Source organism: Erpetoichthys calabaricus, chromosome 1, assembly GCF_900747795.2.
Source record: "Erpetoichthys calabaricus chromosome 1, fErpCal1.3, whole genome shotgun sequence".
In the NCBI taxonomy this organism is placed as follows: domain Eukaryota; kingdom Metazoa; phylum Chordata; class Cladistia; order Polypteriformes; family Polypteridae; genus Erpetoichthys; species Erpetoichthys calabaricus.
The window spans coordinates 334429315-334456890 of record NC_041394.2 but is presented as its reverse complement, the minus strand read 5'-3'; the positions used below and the strand labels follow the sequence as shown (position 1 = coordinate 334456890).

At 42.3% G+C, this 27576-nt stretch overlaps 1 protein-coding gene across 1 annotated transcript; it reads right to left on the bottom strand.

Annotated features, from left to right (window-relative positions):
- Positions 1-3975: 3975 nt before the first annotated feature.
- Positions 3976-27033, bottom strand: LOC114664758 (zinc finger protein 883-like). The gene is made up of 3 exons (XM_051925665.1): positions 26813-27033; positions 18669-19876; positions 3976-5841 (listed from the first exon to the last, which is right to left on the bottom strand). Exons 2-3 carry the CDS (start codon positions 19045-19047, stop codon positions 4463-4465), a joined length of 1758 nt encoding a protein of 585 aa, XP_051781625.1. The 5' UTR covers positions 19048-19876; positions 26813-27033; the 3' UTR covers positions 3976-4462.
- Between the last annotated feature and the right edge of the window lie 543 nt (positions 27034-27576).

Genomic DNA, 27576 nt, shown 5'->3' with positions numbered 1-27576 from the left:
GTGTCTCGGGAACTGCAGGTCTGACATTGTGGTCAGCAACACAGGAGCACCACAGGGGACTGTACTTTCTCCGGTCCTGTTCAGTCTATATACATCGGACTTCCAATACAACTCGGAGTCCTGCCACGTGCAAAAGTTCGCTGATGACACTGCTATTGTGGGCTTCATCAGGTGTGGGCAGGAGGAGGAGTATAGGAACCTAATCAAGGACTTTGTTAAATGGTGTGACTCAAAGCACCCACACCTGAACACCAGCAAAACCAAGGAGATGGTGGTGGATTTTAGGAGGACCAGGCCCCTCATGGACCCCGTGATCATTAGAGGTGACTGTGTGCAGACCTATAAATACCTGGGAGTGCAGCTGGATGATAAATTGGACTGGACTGCCAATACTGATGATCTGTGTAAGAAAGGACAGAGCCGACTATAATTCCATAGAAGGCTGGTGTCCTTCAACATCTGCAATAAGATGCTGCAATTGTTCTATCAGACGGTTGTGGCGAGCGCCCTCTTCTACGCGGTGGTGTGCTGGGGAGGCAGCATAAAGAAGAGGGACGCCTCACGCCTGGACAAACTGGTGAGGAAGGCAGGCTCTATTGTAGGCACGGAGCTGGACAGTTCGACATCCATGGCAGAGAGACGGGCACTGAGCAGGCTCCTGTCAATCATGGAGAATCCAATACATCCACCGAACAGTATCATCTCCAGACAGAGGAGCAGCTTCAGCGAGACTACTGTCACTTTCCTGCTCCACTGACAGACTGAGGAGATCGTTCCTCCCCCACACTATGCAACTCTTCAATTCCACCCGGGAGGGGGGGGGTGTCGGGGGGGGGGGGGGGAATGTTAACATTATTCAAAGTTATTGTGTATGCTGCTGCTGGAGTATGTGAATTTCCCTTTGGGATTATTAAAGTATCTATCTATCTATCTATCTGTCTGAACTGCATAGTCTTCCCTCTCCTGAAAACATGGTTTCCCTTTATAACAGCTGTGTTTCCCAAATGTTAGCAAACTTTGCTCCCTTAAGGACTAGGCATGTTCCAGCCTCCTGCTCCTGTCCCTGGTACACTGATGAGCTCTGAGCTATGAAAGCCACAAGCTGTCGTCTTGAGCAGCTTTACAAGAAAACGGGTCTCATAGTTCATTTACAGCTTTACAATGAGCACATACTTAAATATGGGGATGCCCTTAACACTGCTCACTCCAACTATAATTCCTCTCATAAATGGTGCGAAGTCTAGCCTAGAACTCCTAAACTCCTCCGCGAGAATGCCTCAATACAGCTGAATAGTGTCAGGCTTTCTTACATTTCTTTAATATCAAAATTGATCAGATCTATCACAGTTTCCCCTCCACACCTCAATCACTCACTCATTCTGATCTGCCATCTCCATCATCAACACTCACATGTTTTTCGCCTGTTGACTCTCTTGCCATCTCTGAACTTATTAATAAGTCTAATTCCTCCTCCTCTCTGCTTGACCCTGCCCCCACAAATCTGCTTAAGACATGTTCATCCATAATTAGTATTCTTGTTGCCTCATTGGTAAATGCATGTTTCATTTCAGGTTCTGTCCCTACTGCCCTCAAAACTGCTGCAGTTACCCCAATCCTTAAAAAAACCTGATCTGGATCCTTCCTTTCTCTCCAGTTACAGGCCTATCTGTAATCTCCCTTTTTTGGTGATGGAACACGTGATTGCTACACAACTTCATGCTTTTCTTCTAGACAATACACTCTATGAGCCTTTTCAGTCTGGCTTTCGTACACAGCACAGCACTGAGACAGTTCTTCTCCGTGTAGTCAATGATCTTCTCCGATCTGCAGACCATGGTTCATTCTTAATATTCTCCTTCTTGACTTAACTGTAGCACTTAACACTGTTAATCATGAAATCCTCCTGTTACGTCTCATAGACATCTCTGGCTTAACCCTTCAATGGCTCACATCATATCATTCTAACAGACAACAGTTTGTCACATTCGGCCAATATAAATCTTCCAACTTACCTGTGTCGCGTGATGTCCCTCAGGGTTCAGTCCTTGGGCCATTACTTTATCTACTCTGTATCCTTCCTTTGGGTCAGATTTTTCACAGACATCACCTTAACTTCCACTGTTATGCAGACAATATACAGTTATATCTTAGTACACACTCCCCTGTAGATTCACCTCCCAGCACACTCACTGACTGCATCACTGATCTTAAGCTATGGATGGAAAATAACTTTCTCAAACTTAATACCAATAAAACTGAAGTGTTCTGGTAGATCCAAAATCCCAACTTTCTAAGGAAACCAAATTCTCTCTTTCTGTTGATGGTACACTTGTCAAACCTGCTCCTGTTGTCAGAAATATTGGTGTTTTGTTTGATTCATCACTTATCTTTGAGCTACCTACATATTAGGTCTCTGTCCAGATTTTCATTCTATCATCTCCATAACATTGCCCTCCTCCGTCCATTTCTGTCATTTAATAAAGCTCAAACTCTGGTTCATTGTTTCATAATGTGTCACATTCATTACTGTAATTTCCTCTTCATTGGCCTCCCTGCAAAATCTATACAGAGCTACAATATATTCAGAACTCCGCAGCCAGAGTCCTCACCCACACAAAGCAGTTTGCTCACAGTTTGCACTTGTTCTCTCCCAACTTCATTGGTTACTGGATGCATCAAAGATTAAATTCAAGACACCTTTAAAGACCTGCATAACCTTGCCCCCTCTACCTCACTCACCTACTGGCTCCTTACACTCCTTGTCACTCTCTCAGGTCCTCAAGCAGTAATCTCCTTTCTGTCCTAGGCACCAGACTCTCCACCCTGGGAGGCAGGTCCTTCAGAGCTATAGCCCATCAACTCCGGAACTCTCTTCCTCAGTCTCTCTGAGATTGCTCCTCTTTCTGCACTTTTAAATCTCAACTGAAAACTTTCCCCTCTACAAACTTTTATCATCTGTGTATATAATTTTTTTTTTTTTTAACTCTGTATGTAAAGCGACCTTGGGTTTGTGAAAGGCGCTCAATAAATGTAACTTATTATTATTATGTATAATGAAGATTTTTCAATGTTCCATAAAGGTTATAAAACTGATTTTACTTTTACTACAGAGTTCATTGTGTGGTGATTGGTTACATGGAGAAAGAAAACAGAAGGACAGGATTGGGGTTTGGTACATTTGATAAAGATAGTACTGCTGCAATAAATGATTCCATTCTGGGTCGCGCATGTCCCAACAAGCATCTTGTGAAAGGCAGGAACAGGACAGGGCGCCAGCTAATCACTACTGCTGTGCCACCATGCCCCCACATATTTAATATATGCTTTAATGCATTTTATCATGAAAATTATATCAAGAATTCATCTTATTATTCTAAAATTTTCGTAGTGCAGTAATATGAATATAAAATATTCTGTGTGGCAATCAGTGCCTGCACGCTCCTGTCGGCTTAAGAGAAAGTCTATTTAAAAATCACGTAGTGATTCACACACATAGAACACATAAAATACAAAGAATTTAACATGCTACTTTAGTTATGGTGGGATTTGAGAAACTAGTAAATTAAACAATCGATTTTAAGATGAAGCTTACGACATTCTACTTCAATGACAAAATAAACTTTGAGATTAAAGTCTACATTTCAATTTGTTTTTCTTAACTTTGTCCTATTTTTTTTTTTTCTTTGTACCGTAATACGCTTCCGTATGACACTCAGACAGTAGGGGAAGTGTGTGGAACTTGGCGTACGCACACTTTAATGCATCTGGATATTTTTCTGTGTACGCACATTTCCAGTTTTGTCCAAAAGCCATGTTTTGGTGTGAATTCTATGCACGGCGTTATACATGAGACCCCTGATGCTTTTCTGCTACTGGAGTGGGATCATTGGACTCAAATTTTAAAGGAAGGAAGGGCGATTATCTGTATTATATCTAATTAAAGCTGGGATAATGACAAGTTGATTCACTTGCTGATAGAATGCTTAAAATCTTTAATTGCACTGCCACAATTAGAAGAAACAATGCTTTTAACAGAAGATAACATTATACTGCCTACATAATAAAAAGAACGAACATTGTGAATAAATAAAACAAATGAAAAGGAATCAATATTGTGTTTCCAAGACTCTCCCAGGATAGTACTAACTGAGCCAGTCAAAAGCCTCTGTATCTAATAAAAAAGTGCACTAGGGAGGTAGGGCTTTCAAATGGTCACTGTTGATAATACAAAAGTGCACACTGTCAGCAGAGTGGTGAATGGTAATAAAACTGGTCTGATTTGGATGTACCAGTTTGTAAATAACAAGCTAACACTTTTCCCAGTAACTTCACATATTGAATGTGTTCATCAGTGTCAGGGGCCGGTAAATAGAACATTCAGTGGAATTCTTACCCTGCTTTTCATGCTTACTATCAAGAAAGGATTGAGCCTCACTCTTCAGGCATATTTTACTGCTGTAAATCATATTCCATTTACTTTGGATTTTTCCTTGTGAATTCTCGTGTGATTCAGAAGATTACTTTTATCAGTGAATTTTTTGCCGCAGTCAGAACAGCAATATGGCCTCTCTCCACTGTGAATTCTCTTATGTCTCTGGAAGCTGCTACTCGTAGAGAATCGTTTACCACACTCAGAACAGCAATATGGCTTCTCTCCAGTGTGTACTCTTGAATGGACCTGAAGAGTACTACTTCTTGAGAATACTTTGCCACAGTCAGAACAGCAATAAAGCTTCTCTCCATTGTGTATTCTTAAGTGGACTTGAAGCTTGCCATTTGTGCTAAATCCTTTGCCACATTCAAAACAGCAGTATGGCATTTCTCTTGAGTGAATTATTGTATGAATCTGAAGATCGCTTGATTTAAAGAACTGTTTGCCACTGTCTGAACATCGATATGGCCTTTCTCCAATATGTAATCTTTTATGTTTTTGAAATCTGCTACTCCTAGGGAATCGTTTTTCACAGTCAGAACAGCAATATGGCCTCTGTCCAGTGTGCATATTTGTGCTAAATCCTTTGCCACACTCTGAACAGCTATATGGCATTTCTCCTTTGCGAGTTCTTGTATTAGTATAAAGATTGCTTTCGTCAGAAACTTGTTTGCCACATTCAGAAGTGTGATATAGCTTCTCTCCGGTGTGAATTCTTGTATGACTCTTAAGATTGCTTATATCAGAAAATTCTTTGCCACATTCCAAACAATGATAAGGCCTCTCCCCATTATGAATTCTTTTATGTCTCTGAAAACTGCTATTAGTAGAGAATCGCTTACCACACTCAGAACAGCAATATGGCTTCTCTCCGGTGTGCATTCTTAAATGAACCCGAAGAGAACTACTCCTTGAGAATTGTTTGCCACAGTAAGAACAGCAATATGGCTTCTCTCCTGTGTGAATTCTTGTGTGGGTCTGAAGATGAGTACTGGTGTTAAATTTTTTCCCACATTCATAACAGCAATATGGCTTCTCTCCGGTGTGTATTCGTTTGTGTCTTTCAAGGCTGCTTTTGCTAAAGAATTGTTTTCCACATTCAGAACAGTATGGTTTCTGTTGTGTGTGACCCCTGTGAAGTTCGGATCTCGATTTTTCTTTAAATGTTCTTGTCTGCTTTTGGCAAAAATACAGAGCTGACGAATTTGAATTGTGCACCTGTTGTTTAGTGTGGATTATTCTTACCCTTGTTAATTTCATAACACGTAGAGAACTATATTTCACCGAGGCTGGTGTCAAAATCTCTGATTCCGATGCCAGTTTTTTCACATTTTCATTTTGCTGTAGTCTAGAGTGAAGAGAGGCCTTAAAAAATGAAGACTGAGAGATGGTCCGTCTTTCTTGTAAATCTGCAGAAATACAAAATATACAGTTTCAAATCAACATTAAGTTCAGTTCAGTTTCCCACTATAAATTGCAAAAAAACTGGTTTACCACTGTGCTAAAAAAAATGTGCATACACATGTTAACACAAAATGTGCATTGAGAAGGAAACAAATGTAATGTTGTATTTGAGCCTTAAATGTGATGGTACTTTCTATGAACTTGTATGTAACCTGTGTGTACTAACAGAGCAAACCCTTTAATTATATTTTTCAGAGTAGTAGTAATTGTAATTTATGAACCCTTATTGAGAATATTTGAAAAGTTACTTAGGAAAAGAGAATTACCAGAGGACTGGAAAGTTGCAAATGAGACTTCAGTCTTTAAGAAGGAAAACAAAATTGGTCCATATAATTACAGACCAAAAAGTTTTACTTCTGCAACTATGCAAAAATAAGGATTATTAAAATAATATAACTGCCAGCATAAGAGGGAGATCCAGCCAAACTGGAACTGGAATAGTTTACAAAAACAAAACATATGACAACATTTACTTACATTTTCAAAAATCCTTTGATAAAGTCCTACACCCAAGACTAATTCTAAAACTAGATGCTGTAGGGATCAGAGGATCTCAACTTGGTTAACCAACAGGAGACAAAGAGAAAATTCAGTTTACTGTAGTAAAGTGCACACTGCTACATGTTGGGAACAGAAACATCAATTAAAAATACAAAATGGGAGACACTGTACTACAGGAAGCAACCTCAGAAGAGAACGTAGGAGATTTTGTTGACACAACACAACATTTTCATCGGCTAAGCAATGTGTAGACACAATTAAAAAAGGCAAAAAAGACAGGTTATATCACAAAATCTGTTTAATATAACTGTCCATATTTGCCAATTGGAGGATGTACATCCCAGCCAATCAGAGGCTAGTTTACCAATACACCACTGCCTCCATTAAATTGTCTATAATCTATTAAAGCCAATCTGAGCATTTGGGCATTAATCTTTGGCAGTTCCAAACTGTACAAATAATCAATGGTGTTATTGTTTCCCAAGTGCAAGTTCTTGTTGGAGGAAAGAAGAATCTGTGTGCCACGTTTACATTTACTTATTTGGCTGACACCTTTACCCAAGGCAACTTATAACATTTATGACACAATTAGTTACATTTCTTTTTGGTTTTCCAATTGGAGCCCAGGCTGATCAGGTGACTTGCTCATGGTCGCACAGTGTCACTAGCGGATGTTGAAGCCACAACCTCAGGGTTTGAAGTCCAAAGTCTTAACTACTACACCACAATACCTACCAACTTCTTTCAGTCTTGTAGCAGTGTTGGGATTATTGGAGTATAATTGACTTATCAGCCAAAAAATTAACATAATCATATTTTCTTAATCGTTGGCGCCCTGCCCAGGATTGGTTCCCTGCCTTGCGCCTTGTGTTGGCTGGGATTGGCTCCAGCAGACCCCCGTGACCCTGTGTTCGGATTCAGCGGGTTGGAAAATGGATGGATGGATATTTTCTTAATCGACTAAACAAGCCCCAACAAAAGACAGCCTCTATAAATATCACCCAAAAGTCTCCTCTGTGCGAGTATTTTTTCACAAGAAAAAAATAAGTTAGGATATAGCGGGTTGGATAATGGATGGATGTTGTTTATTTATTATGTAAAAAACAGATGGTATTACAGCACAACTACTTCTATTCATGGAATGCTAAAGGGGAAATGGTATAAAAACAAAAACTATAATCAGGACAAGAGAGTACTATAAGTAATTCACTTCAACTCACTTAGTCATCAGACAGTTGCTCTTGTACTGATGTGAAATTGATTGACTTGACAAATTCATGTAAGTGAGAAGGGTTGAGATGAAAGTTTGAGCCATGGTATTTCTTTGGGTAGCATAGATAAATACAGTAGCTGGCTAAATACAATTAAGTATTTTGTTAAATGCACGTGTTAACTTTACTTCGAATGGGGTATCATATTCTCCATTTGGTAGTATTTACCATTATATCCACTTGCAGAGCCACAGCACCATACGTCACCGCAAATCTAGGACTGCCTTCGGAAAATTACTTTTGAAAGGTTCTGGCCGATCTCAGCAAGTAAGTCGTCGGAACTGATGTCACCACTGTTTCAAAAGATGGAGGTCCGGATGATGACTTTTGGAAGCTTTTGGCGGGTTATGGACCCATTCAAAAATTAAGCGATAAACTGACATAATTAATGTAGCAGCAGACAACAAAAATTATACTGATTCATTAAATATGCAGTTTACTTTAAGATTAATTTTATCCTGAAATTCCTGAGTGAAAAGTTCCACATCATCCTTAAACTGAAAAATAAATAAAAAGGGATCTTTTGCCAAAACTACAACTCGAACCGCCACTTTACCGTGGTGGAGGGGTTTGCGTGTCCCAATGATCCTAGGAGATCTGTTGTCCGGGGGGCTTTATGCCCCTGGTAGGGCCACCCAAGGCAAACTGGTCCTAGGTGAGGGATGAGACAAAGAGCGGTTATACAAACCTCCTACGACGAATAAAAAATTTTGGACGGCGTTTTCCCTCGCCCGGACGCGGGTCACCGGGGCTCCCCTCTGGAGCCAGGCCTGGATTTGGGGCTCGATGGCGAGCGCCTGGTGGCCGGGCTTGCATCCATGGGGCTCGGCCGGGCACAGCCCGAAGAGGCAACATGGGTCCCCCTTCCCATGGGCTCACCACCTATGGGAGGGGCCAAGGAGGTCGGGTGCAGTGTGAGTTGGGTGGTGGCCGAAGGCGTGGACCTTGGCGGTCCGGTCCTCGGCTACAGAAGCTGGCTCTTGGGACGTGGAATGTCACCTCTCTGAAGGGGAAGGAGCCTGAGCTTGTGCGTGAGGTTGAGAGGTTCCGGCTAGATATAGTCGGGCTCACCTCGACGCACAGCCTGGACTCTGGAACCAATCTCCTTGAGAGGGGCTGGACTCTCTACCACTCTGGAGTTGCCCCTGGTGAGAGGCGCCGAGCGGGTGTGGGTATACTAATTGCCCCCCGACTTGGAGCCTGTACATTGGGGTTTACTCCAGTAGACGAGAGGATAGCCTCCCTCCGCCTTCGGGTGGGGGGACGGGTCCTAACTGTTTGTGCGTATGCACCAAACAGCAGTTCAGAGTACCCACACTTTTTGGAGTCCCTGGAGGGTGTGCTAGAGGGCATACCATCTGGGGACTCTCTCGTACTGCTGGGAGACTTCAATGCTCACGTGGGCAACGACAGTGAGACCTGGAAGGGCTGTGATTGGGAGGAATGGTCCCCCCGATCTGAACCCGAGTGGTGTTTTGTTATTGGACTTCTGTGCTTGTCACGGATCGTCCATAACGAACACCATGTTCAAGCATAGGAGTTTTCATATGTGCACTGGGCACCAGGACACCCTAGGCCTCAGTTCGATGATTGACTTTGTGGTCATGTCGTTGGACTTGCGGCCACATGTCTTGGACACTCGGGTGAAGAGAGGGGAGGAGCTATCAACTGATCACCACTTGGTGGTGAGTTGGCTTCGATGGTGGGGGAGGATGCCGGTCAGGCCTGGTAGGCCCAAACGTGTTGTGAGGGTCTGCTGGGAACGTCTGGCAGAGCCCCCTGTCAGAAGTAGCTTCAACTCCCACCTCCGGCAGAACTTTGACCATGTCCCGAGGGAGGTGGGGGACATTGAGTCCGAATGGGCCATGTTCCGTGCCTCTATTGTTGAGGCGGCTGACCGGAGCTGTGGCCGTAAGGTGGTCGGTGCCTGTCGTGGCGGCAATCCCAGAACCCATTGGTGGACACCGGCGGTGAGGGATGCCGTCAAGCTGAAGAAGGAGTCCTACTGGTCCCTTTTGTCCTGTGGGACTCTGGAAGCAGCTAATAGGTACCAGCAGGCCAAGCGGAATGCAGCTTCGGTGGTTGCTGAGGCAAAAACTCGGGCATGGGAGGAGTTTGGGGAGGCCATGGAGAACGACTTTCGGACGGCTTCGAGGAGATTCTGGTCCACCGTCCGGCGTCTCAGGACGGGGAAGCAGTGCAGTGTCAACACTGTATATGGTGGGAATGGTGCGCTGCTGACCTCGACTCGGGACGTTGTGGGTCGGTGGGGGGAGTACTTCGAAGACCTCCTCAATCCCACTAACATGCCTTCCAATTAGGAAGCAGAGCCTGGGGACTCTGAGGTGGGCTCCCCCATCTCTGGGACTGAGGTCACCGACGTGGTCAAAAAACTCCTTGGTGGCAGGGCCCCGGGGGGTGGATGAGATACGCCCAGAGTTCCTAAAGGCTCTGGATGTTGTAGGGCTGTCTTGGTCGACACGTCTCTACAACATCGCATGGACATCAGAGACAGTGCCTCTGGATTGGTAGACCGGGGTGGTGGTCCCCCTCTTTAAGAAGGGGGACCGGAGGGTGTGTTCCAACTACAGAGGGATCACACTCCTCAGCCTCCCTGGAAAAGTCTATTCGGGGGTTCTGGAGAGGAGGGTCCGTCGGATAGTCGAGCCTCAGATTCAGGAGGAACAGTGTGGTTTTCGTCCTGGTCGCGGAACAGTGGACCAGCTATACACCCTTAGCAGGGTCCTGGAGGGTGCATGGGAGTTCGCCCAACCAGTCTACATGTGTTTTGTGGACTTGGAAAAGGCGTTCGACCATGTCCCTCGGGGAATCCTGTGGGGGGTGCTCCGGGAGTATGAAGTACCGGACCCCCTGATAAGAGCGGTTCGGTCCCTGTACAACCGGTGTCAGAGCTTGGTCCACATTGCCGGCAGTAAGTCGAACCGTTTCCAGTGAGAGTTGGACTCCGCCAGGGCTGCCCATTGTCACCGATTCTGTTCATAACTTTTATGGACAGAATTTCTAGGCGCAGCCAGGGTGTTGAGGAGGTCCGGTTTGGTGGACTCAGGATTGGGTCACTGCTTTTTGCAGATGATGTTGCCCTGTTTGCTTCATCAGGTCGTGATCTTCAGCTCTCTCTGGATTGGTTTGCAACTGAATGTGAAGCGGCTGGGATGGGAATCAGCACCTCCAAATCCGAGACCATGGTCCTCAGCCGGAAAAGGGTAGAGTGCCCTCTCAGGGATGGGAGCGAGATCCTGCCTCAAGTGGAGGAGTTCAATTATCTTGGGGTCTTGTTCACGAGTGAGGGAAGAATGGAGCGTGAGATCGACAGGCGGATCGGTGCGGCGTCCGCAGTGATGCGGGTGCTGCATCGGTCTGTCGTGGTGAAAAAGGAGCTGAGCCATAAGGCAAAGCTCTCAATTTACCGGTCGATCTATGTTCCTACCCTCACCTATGGTCATGAGCTATGGGTAGTGACCGAAAGAACGAGATCGCGAATACAAGCGGCTGAAATGAGTTTCCTCCGCAGGGTGTCTGGGCTCTCCCTTAAAGATAGGGTGAGAAGCTCAGTCATCCGGGAGGGGCTCAGAGTAGAGCCGCTGCTCCTCTGCATCGAGAGGAGTCAGATGAGGTGGCTCGGGCATCTGATCAGGATGCCTCCTGGATGCCTCCCTGGTGAGGTGTTCCGGGCACATCCAACCGGGAGGAGGCCCCGGGGAAGACCCAGGACACGCTGGAGGGACTATGTCTCCTGGCTGGCCTGGGAACGCCTCGGGATTCTCCCGGAAGAGCTAGAAGAAGTGGCCGGGGAGAGGGAAGTCTGGGCATCTCTGCTCAAGCTGCTGCCCCCGCGACCCGACCTCAGATAAGCGGAAGAGGATGGATGGATGGATGGATGGATGGACGGACATCTTTAGTATCGACTGCATCAACGATGTCCTGGGGAGCTCGGCTTTTGTCCTCTTCCATCTCCAGAAAATGTGTCTCAAACACTGCACCTCTGAAGAAAATGCAGGAAGATTTAGACTTTTTAACTAATGCACCAAATTCTGAATATTCAGTTTGGGCAAAGGATTTTGAATTGCTCAGTTTCCTTAAAAGCAATACCATCTGATACTACTTCACTGACTAAAAAAAGAAGACATAATTTATTATAAAGTGGCATAGAAATTTCAACCTTATCCCTAGATTACCTTTTCAAAAAACTTAACCTTCACTTCTTAACAGAACAGGAATACGTGTATTGATTGTTTCATAAAAAATTCCCCCCATGAATGGATGGATGAATCCAATTTATAAAATATACAACAAACAATAAAACGGAACTTAAAAGATCTTAATTTATGTTAAAATATTGTCTTAATGTACCTGGAATTTTCCATTCATCCCTAAAATAGACAAAAACGAATAGCAAAAATACTTTTGATCACAACTTGATGACAATACACCATTAAGTGTTGATGCCCCCCCCCAGTTTTTACGAGGCAAACTGACCAGCACCGTAACCAGTGATGTAGTCATTAACAATTAGCTCATCAACCAAAGACCAAAGATTACATACATGTAATGTTACATTAACTTTTAAACCTGTTTTGAGAAACATTTTCCAAACTATATAGTTTTTATAATTAAAATTAAAAACAATAGTAATACTGCCATCTTTAATTTGTGCTCGAGAATGTAGTGCTCATGCCTAGAAATGGAGACTTTTTGTGTTCGAGGAATGGAGGCGTTGTGTTCATCTTGCTTAGCAATGGTGATGTCACTTCTGTCCAGAAACTGCGGGTCTAGCCCTGTGGTGACGTATGGTGCTATGGCTCTGCAAATGGATGCTACTCGATATTTTTACCTAGGGACAGCAAATTACCACTCTTTAGCTGTCATCTTGTAGATCTAAAAGAAAAGTACTTGTTATGTTATTAAGTATGACATCTATTGGGCGTTTCTTTAAAAAAAAAAAAAAAAAAAAAAAACACACACCGCCAAAGAACATTAAAAATGTAAAAATGAGTTAACTGATTTCCACATAATCTGTGATCCCTCCTTGTCACAGTTTTGAAAGAAACTGTGACACAGAAAAAAATCAAATATTGAGAAAAAGGTCTGCAAAGAAACGACATTTAGAAGTTGCACTGAAATATATCAGGTCAGGTTGGGGAGCATGAACTGGTACAGCATTTTGCCACACCCATTACATAATGAAACAGCTTGGTATCCTGGTTGGGAACACCCCAGGCAAACACATGGTCCAGTCCCATCCTTCGGAGATGACCATCTATCTGCCGCAAACAGGTGTTACATACACCGCAGCTTCAAATGTATTATAGTACATCAGCTTTACTTTCATCCACTCTAAGAGATATGAACTGCCATCTTCTGAAACAAGCTTTAAGCTGGTATCATATATACTTTGCAATATTTTTAAGCCACATTATGTCAAATATACATGGCTGAGGCAAACCTCTTGGAGTTAGACAAAATAACTTTAGAACTGTATTTACATCTTCTAAAATAAAAATCCACATATGGCCTCAAGATTATTCTTTTAATAAATGCGTGATCTTTTTTTTTTTTTTTTTTTTTAAAGTTTCAAGTTTTTAAAGTTCTAAATATACCTTTCACATAAATTTCCCCTCTCATAACCAAAAAAAAAAAAAAAACTGCTTAGATGACTTCATGTCTTTTTTTTCAATAAACATTTATATACAGCAAGCATTAAATAAAATGGATAAAATTTGTTACGGATTAGTCAATAAAATGCTTGATCAGATTAATTGTTTACAACATAATCAGTAGTGGCCATCCTACAATCTTGCAATTTCTAAGACAACATGGTTGGGAAACATTTTTCAACAGCGGGGGCACTGGAGATAATATACTTGGTGACAAGAAATAACAAGATTTCTCTTTGCTTAAATTGTGCTTCTCCATGGAGTGCTTTCACAAGGGGTCTTGATTCAGATATTATTACTTACTGTTGGAAATGCCCGCTTCCATCTCTGTGAATGGTAATGTAAATAGATTGTCAGCACTGACTTTTCAAATATTGCTTTTGAAAAGCTAACAGATCACAACAGCAGCCACACTCTGTTTCCCTTTCAATCAAGTGTGATTTATCTCCAAATAGGCAAAGGTATCTAGCATATACAGCAGATTTATTATTTACATATACGTGTGATTGTTTGAGTGTGTGTGTATGTGCATGTGTGATTCTAAACATATAGTAGTTGTACTCAAATCATCCTAAAATGTGTCTCATTTATATCCAAGTAACAAATTGCATCAGTCCTTCCATTTTCACAAAGAAAGACCAGTATTTATTGTTGCATTTGCATTCATTGTCAGTCTGCAATATATGAAAACTCTACAAGTGAGCCGCCATCCATTTTCTGGAGCTATTCTTTCAGTGTCCTAATGGTCATCTCCCTTAACGTTTCCTTAATTAGTGATGTTTAAATGGCATGTGTGGTTTGAGAAACAAACACCTTTATGTAGAGGAAGGCTAAGCAATGACAGCACATTCTTTTAAAGAACACGTCAGGTGTATTAAGTAGAATGAACTCTTTAAATTACACAGACATCTCTCTGACTCTCTCAGTTACATTTAAGAGAAACTTGTTTTAAGGACATTGGTTTGAATTGTTCAGGTTGTATTTTTTTCTCCTCATTTTGACTTCTGCTATTTACTGCCTGGTTTCCCTGCAAATAAACATAACAAACGATTAAAGTTAAATATTTCCTCACTGAAACTTGCCTTGTTTATTGAGATCATCTGACCCCCCCCCCCCCCCCCCCCCGTGTGCTTGTTCGAGTGATTATTTGTTAAGCTCTTTCAAACGTAGCAAAAATGACAACACACAGGAGAACCTTCTGATGTTTGTTGGAGTACGTCTTGAACGTTCATTCAGGTGGTGCTTCTTCTGTTAGCACTGAGGATCCCGTTCAGAGGTAACAATGAAAAGTATTGAAGCTGAAGCACCAAGCCTAGGCCAAACTGATAATGTTTTAGATGTGTGTGGCCCTTTCAAAAGTAGTTATCTGGTAAGCCCCAGAGTTAAGGTAGTCTAAAGTGTAGACTTTTCAGGGGAAGTTCCCATAGGAAGTGGACCATGGCCTCTGTTGAGGTGTTATTATTGCTCTGTATTTGATCTGTAACAAGGCAGGGGCAGCAATAGGCTCTTACCAGAGTCATGTCTGAGACGTGAGCACTGCCCATGTAAATCAAGGCTAATAACGAAGACATTTCCAGCATTGACTTATTCACCAATACAAGAAGAACCCCAGAGGTTATAGTACCTTTTTTGATATGTTACCGAAAATCCCCAACTCAGTTTGATAATTGTGCATTTATGTGGAGAATATAGTCTTTACTCCCGAGATTGATCTCTCATTACTTAATACAACTGTTGGTAGTTTCAGAGATCATTTACATTCTTCTTCATTCGGCTGTTCCCATTAGGAGTTGCCACAACGGATCATCTTTTTCCATATCTTTCTGTCCTCTGCATCTTGTTCTATTACACCCATCACCTGCATTTCCTCTCTCACCACATCTATAAACCTCCTCTTAGGCCTTCCTCTTTTCCTCTTACCTGGCAGTTCTATCCTTAGCATCCTTCTCCCAAAATACTCAGCATCTCTCCTCTGAACATGTCCAAACCAATGCAATCTCGCCTCTCTGACTGTCTCCCAACCATCCAACTTGAGCTGACCCTCTAATGTACTCATTTCTAATCCTGTCCATCCTAGTCACACCCAATGCAAATCTTAGCATCTTTAACTCTGTCACCTCCAGCTCTGTCTCCTGCTTTCTGGTCAGTGTCACCGTCTCCAACCCATATAACATAGCTGGTCTCACTGCCATCCTGTAGACCTTCCCATTCAGTCTTGCTGATACCCGCCTGTCACAAATGACTCCTGACACTCTTCTCCACCCATTCCACCCTGCCTGCACTCTTTTTTACCTCTCTTCCACAATCCCCATTACTCTGTACTGTTGATCCCAAGAATGTAAACTCATCCACCTTCGCCAAATTATTTTCTTGCATCCTGACCATTCCACTGACCCTCTCATTTACACATGTATTCTGTCTTGTTCCTACTGACATTCATTCCTTTCCTCTCCTCCACCCCCCCAGGGTCTCCTCAACTTGCTCTCTACTATCGCTACAGATCACAATGTCATCAGCAAACATCATAGTCCACGGGGACTCCGGTCGAATCTCATCTGTCAACCTGTCCATCACCATTGCAAATAAGAAAGGGCTCAGAGCCGATCCCTGATGCAATCCCACCTGCACCTTGAATGCATCTGTCACTCCTACCACAAACCTCACCAGTGTCACACTTCCCTCGTACATATCCTGTACAACTCTTACACACTTCTCTGCCACTCCCGACTTCCTCATACAATACCACAGCACCTTCTGAAGCACCCTTTCATATGCTTTCTTCAGGTCCACAAAGACGCAATACAACTCCTTCTGGCTTTCTCTATACTTCTCCATCAACACCCTCAAAGAAAACATAGCATCGGTGGTGCTCTTTCTTGGCATGAAACCATACTGCAGCTCACTAATCATCTCCTCACTTCTTAACCTAGCTTCCACTACTCTTTACCATAACTTCATGCTCATCAATTTTATCCCCCTGTAGTTACTATAGTCATGCACAGCCCCCTTATGCCTAAATATCAGCACCAGTAAACTTCTCCACTCCTCAGGCATCCTCACACTTCTAAGATTCCATTCAACAATCTGGTTAAAATCTCTACTACCATTTCTCCTAAACACCTCCATACTTCCACAGGTACGTAACCTGGACCACCGGTCTTTCCATTTGTCATCCTCTTCATAGTTGTTGTTACTCCATCCTTGCTAATCCTTTGCTCTTATTGATTCACTATCTCCACATCATCCAACCTTCTCTCTCTCTCGTTCTCTTCATTCATCAGCCTCTCAAAGTACTCTTTCCATCTGCTCAAAACAGTCTCCTCGCTTGTGAGTAGGTTTCCATCTTTATCCTTTATCACCCTAACCTGCTGCACATATTTCCTAGCTCGGCCCCTCTGTCTACCCAATCAGTACAGGTCTTTTTCTCCCTCCTTAGTGTCCAACCTCTCATACAATTCATCATATGCCTTTTCTTTAGCCTTAGCCACCTCTCTCCTTGTACTCTTATCTGCTTTCTGCATCCCTCGGACTATCCCACTTCTTCTTCGTCATCCTCTTTCTCTGTATACTCTCCTGTACCTCCCCATTCCACCACCAGGTTTCCTTTTCCTCCTTCCTCTGTCCAGATGTCATGCCAAGCACCCTTCTTACTGTCACCCTTACTACATCTGCTGTAGTTGCCCAACTGTCTGGTAACTCTTCACTGCCACCAAGTGCCTGTCTCACCCCGTCCCTAAACTCAACTTTGCAGTCTTCCTTTTTCAACTTCCACCATTTGATCCTTGGCTCTGCCCTCACTCTCTTCCTCTTCATGATCTCCAACGTTATCCTACAGACCACCACCCTATGCTGCTTAACTACACTATCCCCTGCCACCACTTTGCAATCTTCAATCTCCTTCAGTTTGAGTCTTCCGCATAGGATGTAATCCACCAGTGTTGTTCCACTCTTGTACGTCACCCTATGTTCCTCCCTCTTCTTAAAATACGTATTCACCACAGCCATGTCCATCCTTTTGGCAAAATCCACTATCATCTGACCTTCTTCATTCCTCTCCTTGACACCATACCTACCCATCACCTCTTCGTCTCCTCTGTTCCCTTCAGCAACATGTCCATTGAAATCCGCTCCAATCACCACTCTCTGTCCCTTGGGTACACTGTCCACCGCTTTATCCAATTCACTCTAGAAATCTTCTTTCTCATCCATCGCACACCCAACTTGCGGGGCCATATGCACTAACAACTTTCATTATCACACCTCCAATTTCCAGCTTCATAATCATTACTCTGCCTGACACTCCTTTCACCTCCAAAACACTCTTGACATAATGTTCCTTCAGAATAACACCTGCCCCATTTCTCCTACCATGCACACCATGATAGAACAACTTGAATCCATCCCTGATCCAATTGGCCTTACTCCCCTTCCATTTAGTCTCTTGCACGCACAATAAATATATCAACCTTCATTCTCTCCATCATATCTACTAACTCTGCCAACATTCAAATATCCTACCCTCAGTTCCACTCTCTTTACCTCAGACCCGTCCCCCCCAGAGACCCTTCTCCTTCTTAGGCAAACAGTAGTCCAATTTCCACCAGCACCCTGTTGGATAACAGTATTGGTGGCGGTCATTGTTAATCCGGGGCTTGACCGATCTGGTATGGAAATTGTATTGTTGCCCGCATATTGATTTGACAAAATTTTACACCGGATGCCCATCCTGACGTAACCCTCCCCATTTTTCTGGGCTTGGGATTGGCACGAAGAAACACACTGTCTTGCGCATCCCCTGTGGCTGGGTTTTCAGAAATTATTTACAATATCTAGTAGTATTTCTTGTAAAGAAAGGAATCAATCAAGGCTTAGTCGAATAACCATCCCTCAAACCTAAGTTCCTTTTGGAGCTCTGGGACGTTTATTTTATTTTGAGAGTTGCTGAATAGTAATGGTCCAATAGGATTACAATATACCTCTAGGAACAACCTCCTTAGAGTAATGTTAATCCTGGGAATCAGCTAACATTCATGCTTGTACTTTTACATTCTGTAAACCTGGTAAACTGTGGCCATTACACAGCATTTCAGGGAATTCAAAAATAATATATCATGTTTTTTATAAATAAGTTGTAAACTGAGCAACTTATACATATGGTACCTAAGAGCTTATAAAAACAAGTTTGGTGTTTAGTTTGGAGTTCATGAATCAAAATTAGCTCACATTTCTAAATTGTGAGAGAGAGAGAGAGAGAGAGAGAGACCCTGTACATAGATCACACTGAGCTTTACATTAATTTTTTTTACAATTATTATTATCTCTTACCTTCTCCAGAATGTGATGAACATAATGCATTCTCTGTCTCCTTTATGTCAGAATCCAAAGGTTCGGTTTTCACTTGGACATAATCATTCTGGAAGGAGTGAGATCTACTTTTCGTGAAGTCTGTTCCAGTTAGCTCTTCTTCTGGACACACAAGTTGAGAGACAGCCTCTGATTTTAAGTCTTTTGCCTTGACATGGTTTACAATTGTATTTAGCTGTAAGTCACTTGTATCTGATGTTGGCTCAGATTCTCTTTTAATGTTTATTAGTCCCAATTTATAATCATCCTCTTCCTCAATGCTATAAATCTTCATCTGATGTTGCATGCATTCCCATTCACAGTCTTCTTCCTTAATGTGCACATTCTTATTGTTTTCCATGTCATACTAAGAAAGGAGACTCCTGTGCAGTAAAAGATTCTCCCTTGTCTTTTTATTGTACAAGGGGTGTTCGCACCCAAATGTTGCAGTTTTCTTTATAGGCGTCCTTCCCTCAGCATCCCACTCCAACTCCCCTACCGAGAAAGAAAATGACTTTAAGTATATTAAGTAAGCAGGTCTTTGCTTAGAATAGCCAACACTTCCAGTTTGTTCTGTGGCAGGATGATTATCTTGCTGATTGAACTTCAGGTTGAAAGATCTCCGTCAGTCTATCTTATATAAATTACACCCACCAATCACACTGATACATAAGACATGTCCTTCACTCCAATTGGCTAATGCAGTTGGTTACTAGCCTTCTGTCAAGCTGCTTATTGTTACAGGTTTTCAGAGCAACTGCTGTTTTCTGGTTCTGCAACTGCTGTTGTTTTCTGGTGTGCCACTAAATTTAAACTTAAAAAGTGGATAAAGCAGCACCCAACCAAAAAAGCAACTATGAAGCAATACAGCACAGTAAACTGTGAAGTCTGAAGTTACGTTGATTTTTGTACAATTATTTTCATATATTGCTTTCTCCCAAACATAATGAAGATAATGCATTTCAGCCTCTTATGTCAGAATCCAATGGTTCGGTTTTCAGTTGGACAAAACGACTCTGGAAGGATCCAGTCTGAAGTGACAACACTGATCTGCATAGCACATCACTCATTACTTGACTCCTCTGAGTCAGTTTATTCCCATTTATATTCCACCTCCAGAAGCTCCTAGATAGATGGACACTTGCCTTCATTTTATAGATGTTACCAGAAATGGCAGCTTCTCTTTTTCTCTGTTAACAGAAGAGAGTAACATGAATTCAAGACTGGACCACGAAGCACTAAACACATTTAATTACCTTCTTTAAATGTTCCTCATAGCTCCCAGACTGCACACATTAGTCTATGTTTAGTCTTAGAGGGATGACTTTTAAATGAATAACAATATGATGGATTCTAGTTAAAAAAAAAAAAAAAAAAAAAATCTGAGAGGTTGTACAGCCTTTAATCCATCCATCCATTATCCAACCCGCTATATCCTAACTATAGGGTCACGGGGGTCTGCTGGAGCCAATCCCAGCCAACACAGGGCACAAGGTAGGAAACAAACCCCGGGCAGGGCGCCAGCCCACCCCACACACCAAGCACACACTAGGGACAATTTAGGCTCACTAATGCACCTAACCTGCATGTCTTTGGACGGTGGGAGGAAACTGGAACACTCGGAGGAAACCCACACAGACATGGGGAGAACATGAAAACTCCACGCAGGGAGGACCTGGGAAGCGAACCCACGTCTCCTTACTGCGAGGTAGCAGTGCTACCACTGCACCACCGTGCCACTGTAAAGTCTTTTCTTATGTTTTTACTGATCTAACTATGGAAATCTGTCAGAATGCACATTGCTTTTACCTTGTGTTATCAACCAGTCCTGCACCGTTTATCATTCACCAATAAATGTTCCCGATTGTTCTTTAACTCAATTTATTTATAGGTTCAGAGCAATGTAAAAAATGTTCTGGTACATTGAAAATTTTACAGTTTACAGGATGGATTCACAAAAATAAAGACTGGGTTAAACACATTGTAAAACTAAGACATTTTATGATGTTTGACATATTGATCTTAACAACATATTCATTGACATTAGTATTGAAATGCGACATTGACTGACGAGAGGAAACCAAAAATTCCAGTCAGTTGAACACCTACTGAAAATAAACATGTGGCAGTCTAGTCAGTTATAATGTAGACATATAAACAATGTCCAACACAGACACAGCTCTGGAGACTTCAGCCAACTGATCCATGGGCATTCTACATTACTGGGAAGTCAAAGAAGATTGATTCCTTTTATTCTTGTATTCCAAGGCTACTAAGTATTTTTTGGGTCTTTCCCATGGGCAAGAAAACAGCTTGACAGTATAGCAATGGCGCCAAAGACTACATGATACAGAGAAGGGAAAAGTAATTGAAAAGAGTTATTAACAGTTCATAATTGACAATTTTGTATTTTTGTACAAATGACTAACAAAAAGGAGTGCTATAAGAACAGATATTATTAATAATAAGTTCTGCCCAGATCCATCTTACTAACCGAAGGTTGTAAACCGGCTGAACTTGCTGTGCTCCACTCTGTCAGCGGTCGGTGTCAGCAAAGGCAACAGAATCATGTCTCCACAAAACGGGACCGCTTTAATACAGATGTGCGTGTGTAATTAAATGACATGTCCCCAAACGCACCCACCATCCATGATAGAGAAAACAAAAACAAGAGGATTCAGCGCATATGTAAATCACATTACAGTATTACAGTACGGAAGCCCCAGACTTCCAAACTACACGGCGTAAACCGGATATGGACGCAGGACGCAGGGCTGAACTTGCTGTGCTCCACTCTGCCAGCGGTCGGTGTCAGCGAAGGCAATGGAATCACGTCTCCACAAAACGAGACCGCTTTACTACAGATATGCTTATGTAATTAAATGACATTTCCCCAGACGCACCCACCCTCCATGATATGTCATCCATCCAAATATCGGACGGAACAGAAACTGATTGCCATTCTTGGATATCCGATTTGCTGGTGAATTGCGGGCTTACTAGTATTATTATAAGAGGCTGCTGGAGTAGTAGGTTTTCAGCCAAGCTGAATGGGAGTCTTTTATAAAAGGTGGCAGGTCATTCAGAGTGCAGCCTCCCACTGTTCTTTTATTAATGCTTAGAATTCTTAAAAGTCTGAGATTTTGACATTGTAAGGTGTACTCCAGTTTATATTGTGGCAGACGTCTGCAACCCATGCCTGGCCGGTACGCCCCTTTGTCACTAGATTCGGGAGAGCAGCCATGGGAGCCACGCTACGTCTCTCAGAACCTTTGTTGGCAGCCCCCCGGGTTTTGTCGGGGCCACTTTCGTGGAACACTGGAGCTCATCTTGGTTGGGCTCTTACCTAGCCGGGACACCTACTGTATATGATGGAAGGACAGAGAGAGAGCTTGCATGGGACAGTATCTCTCCCGGGACAACAGAGAACAGTCTCCTTGGCTTGTTATGGTGCCACGGGTTTGAAGCATGGAAGCATAATCCTGCTGGGGCCTATGGATGCATGGGGAATGGCTGAGTCCTCTACTGCAGGACTGCTGCCACACCCGGAAATATGCCCGTTAGAAGTGTCCCAGGTGTCTGGTGATCTCCTGAGTGCTATATAAAAGGAGAGACCTCACTCCATTCGAGGAGCCAGAGTTGGAAGGTGGAGGACAAAGCTTGCTGGAGAAGAAGTGGGCGGGGACAAGAGACTGAGACAGAGACAGAGAGATAAAGATAGAAATTGCTATGTGCTGTATTAATCAGTGCTTATTGTACAGTTCTGACTTGGTGGGAAACAAAGGAAACACGTTTCCCACAGCTGAACAAAAGCCTTGTGCTGTTCTGCACTTGTGTCTGTGCCTATTGTGTCAGGTGTTGAGGAGCTGGTGTGCTCCCTGGTGGTCACAAAAGTGAGTACCATATTCAATAATTTCGGCTCTCACTTCATTAAAACAATGACATATTATTGTAGATTATACATATTGCATACTCTACTTGAGGTCATTAGAAATTGAACCAGATACTGTCCTGATATAAGAAATCATGGCAAAGGACTCATAATGATGAAGGTGGAGGGCCAACAGAGACCCAGAGACATTATAGCGAGCCCTAGTCCAATGGATCTGAAATACTGCCAATTGCAAGAGGAGTGCAATGAGCACAGCCCTAACAGTTATGATTTTTTGTTTTTCTGAGGTTTTATCTAGTAAGTGGGGATGAGACACCCCACATCTCAGAAAGTTGGGAGTCAAGTTCAAGAAATCATAACTTAATTTCTCAGTATCCTTCATACTTGGAAACGGTCTTGATTTTCCATTAGTTTTAGTATGTACTGCAGTGTGTATGTCAAACCACACATTGTTGTCAAAGATAATTCCCAAGTTGCATGTCAACTCTGTAGAACTATTGTTTACAAACATGGAGTTTAAAAATGACAGGACATTACTGTGGTTTGCACCATTACCCTTACAATTAATACTACAGTATATCCATTATTTTTTATCTCATGAGATACTGAAGAAAAAAAAAAAAAACAGAGTAACATTTCTTTATAGGGCATGTCTAGTTTTCCCTAATTTTATGAAAAATAGACATTGTTATGCCACTGTATTATGGCTATAGGATTAAGACTTTCAGCGGAGCAAAACCAGGCAGTGTTCTTCTTGTATAGTGTAGGTTTTTACATTAAAATGTTCATTATACCTTAAGGTTCATCTTTTGTTAACCATACGGGTTTCAACAGGAAACATCCTCAACACATGTTAGCCAGAGAAGCAAGTGTTTGAAATTCATAAAGGATCAGAGGTGAGACCAGTACTAGGAGAACAATGAGGCTATCCAGGCATATCTGGAATGGAGTTCTAACTCACAGAACCATGATACTTCAGAATGGTGGAGCACAATACATTGATAAAGGTAGGGATATTCCAGAGAAAAAAGCAGAGTTACAGTTGAAGTCAGAAGTTTATATACATTTAGGGTGAATTCTTTAACATTTACTTTATAACCCCTCCACAGATTTTATACTAGCAAACTATAAATTTGGCATAATGTTTAAGAGGTTTACTTTGCGCAGGGCAAAAGTGTTTCACTTTTTTTGATTATATCACAATTCCAGTCGGTCACAAGTTTACATACACTTTATAAACTGTGCCTTTAAACAGCTTGGAAAAATTACAGAAAATGGTGTCATGAATGAATGACTATTAGCTTCTGATAGCCAATTAGCCTAATTAGAGTCAATGTGTGGATGTATGTTAAGGCCTGCCATCTAACTCACTGCCTCTCTGTGTGACATAATGGGAAAAATCAACAGAAATCAGTCAAGACCACAGAAAAAAAAAATTATGGACCTCCACAAATCTAGTTCATCTTTGGGATCAATTTCCAAGCGCCTGAAGGTTCCATGTTCATCTGTACAAACAGTAATACACAAATATAAACACCATGGGACCACACAGACATCATACCACTCAGGAAAGAGATGCATTCGGTCTCCTAGAGAAAAACGAACTTTGGCATGAAAAGTGCAAATCAATACCAAAACAACAGCAAAGGACCTTGTAGAGATGCTGGAGGAAACAGGTAGACAAGTATCTCTATCCACAGTAAAACCAATCCTATCTCGACATAACCTGAAAGGCTGCTCAGCAAGGCAGAAGTCACTGCACCAAAGCCACCATAAAAGACAAACTGCAGTTTGTAATGGCACATGGGGACAGAAATTTTACTTTCTGGAGAAAAATCCTCTGCTCTGATGAATCTAAGATTGAACTGTTTGGCCATAAATGACCATTATTACGTTTCCAGGAAGAAAAAGGGTGAGGCTTGCAAGCCAAAGAACAACATCCCAACCGTCAAGCATGGGGATAGGAGCATCATGAGGCGCTTTGCTGCAGGTGGGAATGGTGCACTTCACAAAAGAGGTGATAGCATGAGGAAGGAAAATGATGGAGATGTACTGCAGCAACATCTTAGAGGTCAGCGAGGAAGCTGAAGCTCAGTCACAAACGGGCCTTCAAAATGGACAATGACCCCAAGCAGACCTCCAAAGCTGTGGCAAAATGGCTTAAGGTCAAGGTACTGGATTGGCCATCACAAAGCTCTGACCTCAATCCGATTGAAAATATGTGGGCAGAACTGAAAAAGGGTGTGCAAGCAAAGAGGTCTATGAACCTGCCCCAGTTACACCAGCTCAGTCTGGAAGAATGGGCTAAAATTTCAGCAACTTATTGTAAGAAGCTTCCGGAATATGGCCCAAAACGTTTGGCTCAAGTTAAACAGTTTAAAGGCAATGCTACCAAATAACAACAAAGTAAGTAAACTTGTGACCAACTGGACCTGTGATACGGTCAATAAAAAGTGAAATACTCCGAGGTTTGTGAACATTGTTGAAAAAAATGACTTTTGTCCTTCAAAAAAGTAGATGTCAAAAACGATATGCCACATTAATAGTTTGTTAGTATAAAATCTGTGGAGGGGTTAAAAAGTGAGTTTTAAAAATTCATTCTATGAATGTAAACGTTTGACTTCAAATGTATTTAGATTTGACATAAAGTAATAGCTTATGAATATTTTATTGACTTCTAAAATTAATACTCCCATTCTCATTGACAGGAAAGTGATTTGTGAGTCACCCAGTGAAGACACTGAGGGACGCGCAGGGATTTAGCCGTTGTTTCAAAGACTACATCAAGGTTTGTATAGGTAACACAGTTCCCACAATGATATTGTGTGCTGTTTTCCCCAACAACAAACCAGGGATCACAAAAGACTTGAAAGCTCTCCTGAATAAGAACAATAGGGCCTTCAGGTCTGGAGATAATAAGGAAATCAAATGGGTGCAGTCAGAATTGAGGAGGCAGATCTGCAAGAGAAACACCTACTACAGAGACAAACTTGAACACAAGTTACAGCAGAACAACATGAAGGAAGTGTGGAATATGACAAGGATTACAACTGGCTAAACAGGAACAGAACTAACGAAGTGAACAAATTCTTCAACAGGTTTGACTCAGCCTTGTCAATCCAACCCTCCCCCAAAACTGCTAGCCACAAAGAGGAAGTTCAGGAGGTTCCGGAATGCCAACTGCCATCTGTACTCTGCACGACCTTCCCCTACAATGACATCACACTTGTGGTCTCCAGCCCACTTCCACTTCCTGAACTGTCTGTTTTGCTGATCAAGTGAGGAGATGGCTGGGAAAACAATGCATGAATAAGGCTACAGGGCTGGGAGGACTCAACCTCAGGGTGCTAAAAATTGTGGCAGCCAGATATGTGGGGTCATTCAGCACCTGTTCTCCCTTTCCAAGAGTTTCAGTGTTTCTAGTAGGTTCCCTAGCTGTGAATATATGTACCCAGAAACTCTGTAGCTGATAGTACCACTCCACCATCATACACTGCAACATCACGAGGAGATGTCATTGTTATCTGCATCATAATTCTGATAAAGTGTAACATAGAACAGTCCATAATAACTGAGCAGAACTTTCTGTCGGTTGACAATCGATTCACACATGCCGTGTTCTGAGTGCCACAATTAAAATTCCGTAGTAAAATGACTTCTGACTTAGAATATATCCATTAAGACACACGGATTTTCATACCTAAGTGTCCTAATTGTTAAGACAATGTAAAACAGGAAAGTAAATCCATGTCACGTTCTGCTCATACAGCCATCCTATAGTCTTCTCAAAAAAACACGGTTAAAGTCGGAGGCAGCATTTCCTCTAGTTCAGTAAATATATATACTAGGACACGTCTGTTATATAATCAAAAAAGGTGTAAAACTCAAAAACCATATGAACTGAGGAGGATGTGTCGATTTCCAGCATTCAAATACAATTTTAAATAATAGGTGAGCAACGCCATCTACGGATTGAATACGCAAAATACGGTAACATTTAATGTGGAACTTCAGACTCGTTAAAGAGAGAAACTCGTGAAAAACAGCACACGCATCGGTGCTCTCGCTCTTTTGCACCTTCTAACTACGGATGGGCTCCTACTCCGTGGCCATCCGAACGCCATTCTGTGTAGAGACAGAAGCGCACAACATAGATTATGAGCTCGTTAACCTGGTATTCGATTACTACAAAATATATCTCCGGCACCACTTTTGCCCTTTTCAAAGTGCCTACCGTTTGTCTTTCGGGGAATTGCTTCTCCGGGAAGCAGGACACCTTCAATCAGTCACTCGATTGCCAGTAACACTCCGTATCTCTGACATACAGCCAGTCGGATTGTCTGGTTATGCCATATGACTTGTATCGGAAAAAGTTCAGATGGCTTTGACGTAGGAGGTCAGTAACTGCGTGTTTTATCCAATAGACAACGCAAATCCAGAGCTCCACTCCTATGAGGAGGCTGTCGCCTTATATTATACGTCAGTGATACGCCAGGTTACACTCCAAGTGGAGTAAACCAGGTGACAAAAAAACTACAATTCAATTGGCTGTCCGACGGAGCTACTCAATCGCGGAGCTGTGGAGGTCTGAAGTGGAACTCATCTCGTTTGTCATATGTTTTGAACTTATTATATTATAGAATTATTTAAGCAAGAAGTAAATGAAGGCTTAATCCTCAACTCAATTATAAAATAGTCGAGGACATTTGTGAAAGAAGATGTAATCCTTAAAGTAACATGGAGATGTTATTATTACTTTGAGTAAAGATATATTTTCATTAATATGTTTAATATATAGGTTATATTTTGTGGAGCTCAGAATTAATGAATTCGCTGCAAAGAAGAGATTTCGTCACAGTCAGTGCCGTAGGAAACAATATTCAGGAGGCCCCATACAATACTAAGGAAAAGAAATATAAAGGCTTAAAAAAAGTTTAACAAAATGTAGGCATGCTTAATTGAACATAGAGTTTGTTTCTAATAAATTTCTGTACATCA

Bases quoted from the DNA above. Each gene is read 5' to 3' on its own strand.
- LOC114664758 (XM_051925665.1), bottom strand. From the start codon at position 19,047: ATGGAAAACAATAAGAATGTGCACATTAAGGAAGAAGACTGTGAATGG. The intron at 5,842-18,668 runs GTAAGAGATAAT...GTATTTCTGCAG, and splicing joins TTCATCACATTCTGGAGAAG to ATTTACAAGAAAGACGGACC.